This window comes from Chrysochloris asiatica, unplaced genomic scaffold (assembly GCF_000296735.1).
Source record: "Chrysochloris asiatica unplaced genomic scaffold, ChrAsi1.0 scaffold00047, whole genome shotgun sequence".
Taxonomy (NCBI): Eukaryota; Metazoa; Chordata; class Mammalia; order Afrosoricida; family Chrysochloridae; genus Chrysochloris; species Chrysochloris asiatica.
In genome coordinates this window covers 19,316,652-19,322,651 of record NW_006408565.1, presented here as the reverse complement: position 1 = coordinate 19,322,651, position 6,000 = coordinate 19,316,652, and the positions used below count along the sequence as shown (strand labels likewise).

The 6,000-nt window shown below is 47.1% G+C and overlaps 1 protein-coding gene across 1 annotated transcript in view; it reads left to right on the top strand.

The window, feature by feature from the left end:
• The first annotated feature begins 3,153 nt into the window (after nt 1–3,153).
• Nucleotides 3,154–6,000, top strand: part of VWA5B1 (von Willebrand factor A domain containing 5B1) — a 74,841-nt gene continuing 71,994 nt past the window's right edge. The window contains exons 1-2 of the mRNA XM_006862356.1: nt 3,154–3,292; nt 5,661–5,813. Of these exons, the coding sequence (XP_006862418.1) occupies nt 3,154–3,292; nt 5,661–5,813 (292 nt within the window). The remainder of the gene's footprint in view (nt 3,293–5,660; nt 5,814–6,000) is intronic.

Below are 6,000 nucleotides of genomic sequence, written 5' to 3'. Positions count from 1 at the left end.
TGCTTCTTGTGTCACCTCACTTTCTTGAAAGATTTCAATTTTTATTCCATCATTTCCTGGTGCCTTGTTCTTTGCCAATTCCTTCGATGCACTTTGGACTTCCTCCCTGAGTATCATTAGCTCTTGATCATATGGTACCTCTTGAAATGGTTGAACATTAACCATTTCCTTTTGGTACAATGACTTTGTGTATTCCATCATGAGTCAGCTGCAACTCCTGGTAATCCCATGTGGACCAGAGTAGGACTATGCTTCATAGAGTGGTTATGGTTGTTAATTCTTGGAAGTCTTTCCTCCAAGGCACCTCTGGGTAGGTTCAAGCCACACCCTTTCAATTAGTATCCATGCACCACTCAAGGACAGGTGGTGGTGGTGGTAGTGTGCCGTAGAGTTGGTTCTGACTCATAGGGCCCTGTATAGTGTTTCTGAGGTTGTCAATCTTTACTAGAGGAGAAATTCTCATCTTTCTCCCACTGAGTCGCTGGTGGATTCCAACTGTTGGCCTTGAGATTAACAGTCCAATCCATAACCACTATGTAACCAAAACTTTTTCAAGGATTACTAGTTGTGGTGATGTTTATGTGCCAGGGAGTCAGTTACAACGCATAATGACCCTGTGTATGAGACTGTAAATCTATACAGGAGCAGAAAGTCTCATCTTTCTATTGAGGAACAACTGGTAGGTTCGAATTGCTGACCTTGTGGCTAGTAGCTCAACTTGTAACTCACTACGCTACCAAAACTCCTTCAAGACTAGTTGTTGTTGTTGTTGCTGTTGAGTGCCATGAAGTCGGTTCTGACCCATAGCGACCCTGTAGCGGGTTTCCAAAGATTGGCTGGTGAGCTTGAACTGCCGACCTTGCAGTTCAAATGACTTTGCAGTCTGGCACATTAACCCACAGCGCCACACCAGGGCTCCTCAAGACTAGTTGTTGTTGTTATTGTTAGGTACCATCGAGTTGGTACCAACTCATAGCGACCCTATGCACAGCAGAACAAAACATTACCCGATCCTGGGCCAACCTCACTACTGTTGCCACACTTGAGTCCATCGATGCTGCCACTTGGCCAATCCATCTCGTTAGGAGCTTTCCTCTTTTTCTTTGACCCTCCACCTTACCAAACATGAGATGCTTGATGAATTGATGAAAATGATTGAGTTAACTAGACTCCTCCGGATTTAAAGTATCCCCTATGCAAGAAGGTGGATATTCTTAAACAGTCAGTTCTAAGTGAGTCTGCCTTTTGTTATCTGACATCACTCATCCAGGCCCTACTCTCTGTAGGAAGTTGTCTCCCTAAGAAGCCTGGGATGGGCACCAGTGGCAGTGTGGGAATATTGTTGGATAAGATGAATACATCCCACGTCAGACTAAAGCTTAAGTTCAGGTCACCACACATCTGGTTGCTAATTCCCTGATACTGTATTCTCCAATCAGCATTCTGGACAAGACTGAACCAGGATTGGAAGGAGGAGGGAGAGAAGGTGGGTTGCATGCTATGTGGCTCAGTCAGGAAATGAAGCCCGCCATCTTGTTCTACCACAATAGAGTAGACAGGTTTTTCTCTCGCCACCAGGACAGAGAACTCCTGAGAGAAGTCAGTCGGGGCGGCAACTGCTCCCTCCTGGCTCCTTATCTACTTCCTGCTGCCAATCAACCTGGCAGAAGATAAGCCGAGGCTGAGAGCTGTCTGGACAGCCACAAAACAGAACATAATTAAAAAGAGACTGCTGGTCTAGCAGAGGGTGAGGAGCATGCCAGGATCTTAGCCATGATAAAGGGCTTGGTCTTTAGCCAAGGAACAATGGAAAGCCAACTGGAGGGTAAAGGGACAACAGGGAGAATGGAGAGCTGTCTAACGTGTTCACTCTGTAGTCCCTGGGTGGGTGGTGCAGACAATTAACATGTTTGGCTGCTAACTGAAAGATTGGAGGGTTGAGTCCACCCAGATGTACCTCAGAAGAGAGAGCTAATCGACTTTTGAAAATTCAGATATTGAAAATCCTGGGGAATGCAATTCTACTCTGACTCGATGACAACTGGTTTTACTTTCACTCTGAACATTGGGTGGAGATTGGATGCCTGAGAAAACAGTACATTCAAGAGATCTATTAAGAGCTGCAGTCCAGGTAGAGTTGGTGATGGCTTCAACAAGGATGCTGGTAGTAGACAAGGAAGGCAGAGGATGGATGTAAGGGCTTTCCCAGAGGAGAAAAACCAAGAACTTCGTGATGGATCAGGGATGAGGGGTAGAGAGGAAAAGCCTCCAGGAACAATATCCAGGGTTAGAGTCTAGACACATGGAAGGCTGGCAGCTCCCTCACCATGGATCTCTGTAGCTAGAAAATGGTTGAGGAATAATGGGAGGTGTCTTCATTATCTCTGTCCAATAAGCCCTGAACTACAAACCACAAAGTCTGCTGTTAAAGTCCTCCAGCCGTTCTATGGGAGAAAGACAAGGCGGCTTTCTGCTCCGCAAAAATTTCTGCCTCAGAAAGCCTATTGTTGCTTTGCTGTTAAGTGCCGTCGAGTCAGTTCCAACTCACAGTGACCCCGCATCGGGTTTCCAAGGAGCAGCTGGTGAGTTTGAACCTCCAACCTTGTAGTTCATACTGACCTTGCAGTCCAGTGCTTTATCCCACAGTGCTGCACAGGGTCGCTATGAGTCAGAACCGACTCTAAAGTACTTAAAAACAACTTAGTTCTCTAGCATTGCCGTAACAGCAATATCACAAGTGAGTGGCTTTAGCAAGCAGAAATTCATTTTCTCACTGTTGATGAAGCTGAAGTCTGAATTCAGGGTGCTGGCTCCAGGGGAAGGTTCTCTGTCCACTCTGGGGAGAAATCCTTATCTTGTTCAGCTTCTCTTCCTTGGTTCTTTGGAGATCATCACATGGCATCAATCTTCTGTGCCTAATCTGCTGTCTTATATCTCAGAAGTGATGTGTTTTAAAAACAAAACAAAACATCCACTGCATTAACATAACAAAGAAAGCCCTGTTCACTAACTGGATTACATCCACAGGTAAAAGGGTTAGAATTTGTAATGCGTATTTTGGGGGGATGTAATTTAATTCATAACAAGGAGACCGCTCCTTACTTCCTGCCCTTTTTGTCTCTTGCAGGCTCCAGGGTCTGAGTGATCAGCAGAATGCCCGGCCTGCTGAACCGGTCTACAGGGGCAGCCCTGCCCCTCACTGCATCCAATGTCACCTCCTTTGTCAGTGGTTACGCACTGGGCCTGACCGCCTCTCTAACCTATGGCAACCTGGAAGCTCAGCCCTTCCAGGGTAAGAACCCCTGTTAGACATGTCGAGGACTTGTCCAGCCTCCAGGCTGAATCCCTGTCCTGCCATTTACTGGCTGACTGACACTGTGAACTCTCTGAGTCTCAGTTTCTGCTCTTCAGGCTTCAAATAAACAAATAAGGTTAAGATTTAGATCAGGATTTGGCTCAGTCCTTGTCCCTCATTCCAGCCAACTATCCCCAGACTGTCTGCTTTCAAAAGACATTGTTGCTGTTGTTGTTGTGAAGTGCCATCGAGTCAGTTCTGACCCATAGCGACCCTGTATAGGGTTTCCAAGGAGCAGCTGGTGAGCTTAAACCACCGATCTTGCAGTTCAAATGGCTTTGCAGTCTGGCTCATTAACCCACAACACCACACCAGGACATACCTTATGAGAAATGATCAGTCTCCACCTTCTCCAGAGAACTTCCCAATACTAGAGGCATGGAGGTTTGGGCAAAGCTAGCCTCCCTGGTTCTAGCCGTGGTTCTTGGTATGTCTCTGCTCCTCACCTTGGGGAAACGTCTGGCTTCTCCACGTCAAGATGCTCTGCTCTGTCTGTCCTTCCTGGGGTTGATGAGCTTATGCATGAGGAAGTACAGTCTGGATGAGAAACAGCCTGCAAACATCAATCATCAGTGTGGGGCTCTTTGGAAGGTGGATGAGCGTTTACCTGCACAGTTGTATATAAATCCAAGTCATGGCTTCATATTCAAGAGTTACAGGAAAGCCTCTTCAGGAGGGTGCTGTGGGTGGAATGTCCTTTTCACTGCAGTGACAGAGCTCCTTGCCCTTATAGTTCACTTGGGGATGACCTTTCAGCCCACCCTGGGGACAAATACTACCCAAAAAGAACCTGTAGGAAAACTTTCTTCCCCTCAGAAGTCAGCTGGGCTGCATGAATGGCCCTGTTACTCTATTCGAAGAACCCTGGGGAGAAAGGTAGCAGAGGCTCAGTGGTAGAATTCTCACCTTCCTTGCAGGAGACCGGGGTTTGATCCCTGGCCACTTCACCTCATATGCAGCCAACACGGTCTGCCAGTGTTGCTCTAATACTAAATGGAGCTCTGGTGTGGAGCTGTAGGATAAGCACTGGGCTGTGTTTGGTGGTTCAAACTTACCACCTGCACCTTGGAAACCCTACACAGGGTGACTGTGAGTCAGAACCGACTGAACAGCACTTAACAGCAGTATGATGATAAACAGGTTTCCGCCAAGCTTTCAGACTAAGATGAAGTAGGAAGAAAAGCCTGGGAATCTACTTACAAAAATCATCCAGTGAGAACCCTGTGGGCCACAACAGTCTGAACCCGGTAGTGTTTGATTCCGCTGTACATGGGGTCCTCATGAGTCAGGAACTGACTTGATAACAGCTAACAGCAAGAAAGGTGATTTAAAATAGGAAGTAGCTAGAAGCTCAGGGGATTCACGTACTGGACAACTTTGGGACAGTCCTTTGACTTGCCACATGCAGTAATGACCAGTCTTCCCATTTTATAAATAAGGAAACTGAGGCTCAGAAGAAGAGGAAGCCTGATTGAGTAATGAGCTCACCCTGAGCTCAACATTGTGCTGTCCTGTGGTATTGGGCAGATTAAACGAGATAAGAGCTAGCTACTCCCAGTGGGAGCCCTCAGTCATTGGTACCACTCAGCAACTGATTATAAAGGCAGAACCTTAGTCTCTATCCCAATCTACTAAATCAGAATCTGCAGGAAATTCCTGTGCACATTCAAGTTTGACATATGAAATGTTTGGCACATAATATGGGGTATAGAACTTACTAAATGATGGCTAACTTGAACTTTTTGCTATAGCTCTATGAGTTTGGCTTTATTCTTCCCAGCTTAGAGAAGGACTTAGAGACTTAGAAAAGCTAAATGCCTGTCCAAAACCACCCAACTAATAAATGAGACAGGGCCTGGATTAGAACCCTTTCTCCTTTCTCCAAAGCTCCAGTTCCTCAGCACCCCTGGTGCAGACTGGTGGCCATGGGTCAAATCCACTGTGCAGATGTGTTTCATTAGGCTTGCACAAGAGGTAACCTAAAATCTAAGTTTCCAGTCACCCTTGAAAAATCCGAAGTTCTGGCCACACTGGACTCACACACCTGCAAACTGAGTTTGCTGGAACTGGGGAGATGGAGTTATTTTCCATGTGCCCCACTGCCCACATAGTAATTGGAATTGGGTGAAAACTGCAATTACTCATCTGTCCCTGAGCCATTGGAGGCCCCAGCCCGACTCTCTGCAGAGCCCTCTCTGGCAGTGGGAGCCATTTGCCTGGCAGGCCAAAGACTCAGGTCCCTTTCCAAGGATGGGCATGCAGGGTGGGACTGGGTCACCCCATGATTCTGGCCCTGCTCTGGCAGGCCTCTTTGTATACCCTCTGGATGAGGACACCACAGTGATCGGCTTCGAGGCAGTTATTGCCAACCGCGTCGTGACAGTACAGATCAAAGATAAAGCCAAGCTGGAGAGCAGTCACATCGACAACAGTCGCGTCCAGTCCTCAACCATCACAGGTAAGGAGGCCGGAGGGACCACAGCTTGGCTAGAGGCTGCCTGGGCTAAAGTCTCAGGCAAGGGCAGTCACGGAATAGCGAAGATAGAGCACTGAACTAGAAGTCAGAAATCCTGAGATGGAATCCTGTGTGTCCTTAGGCCAATAATTAACTTCTCTGGACCTCAATTTCACTGTCTATATTAGGG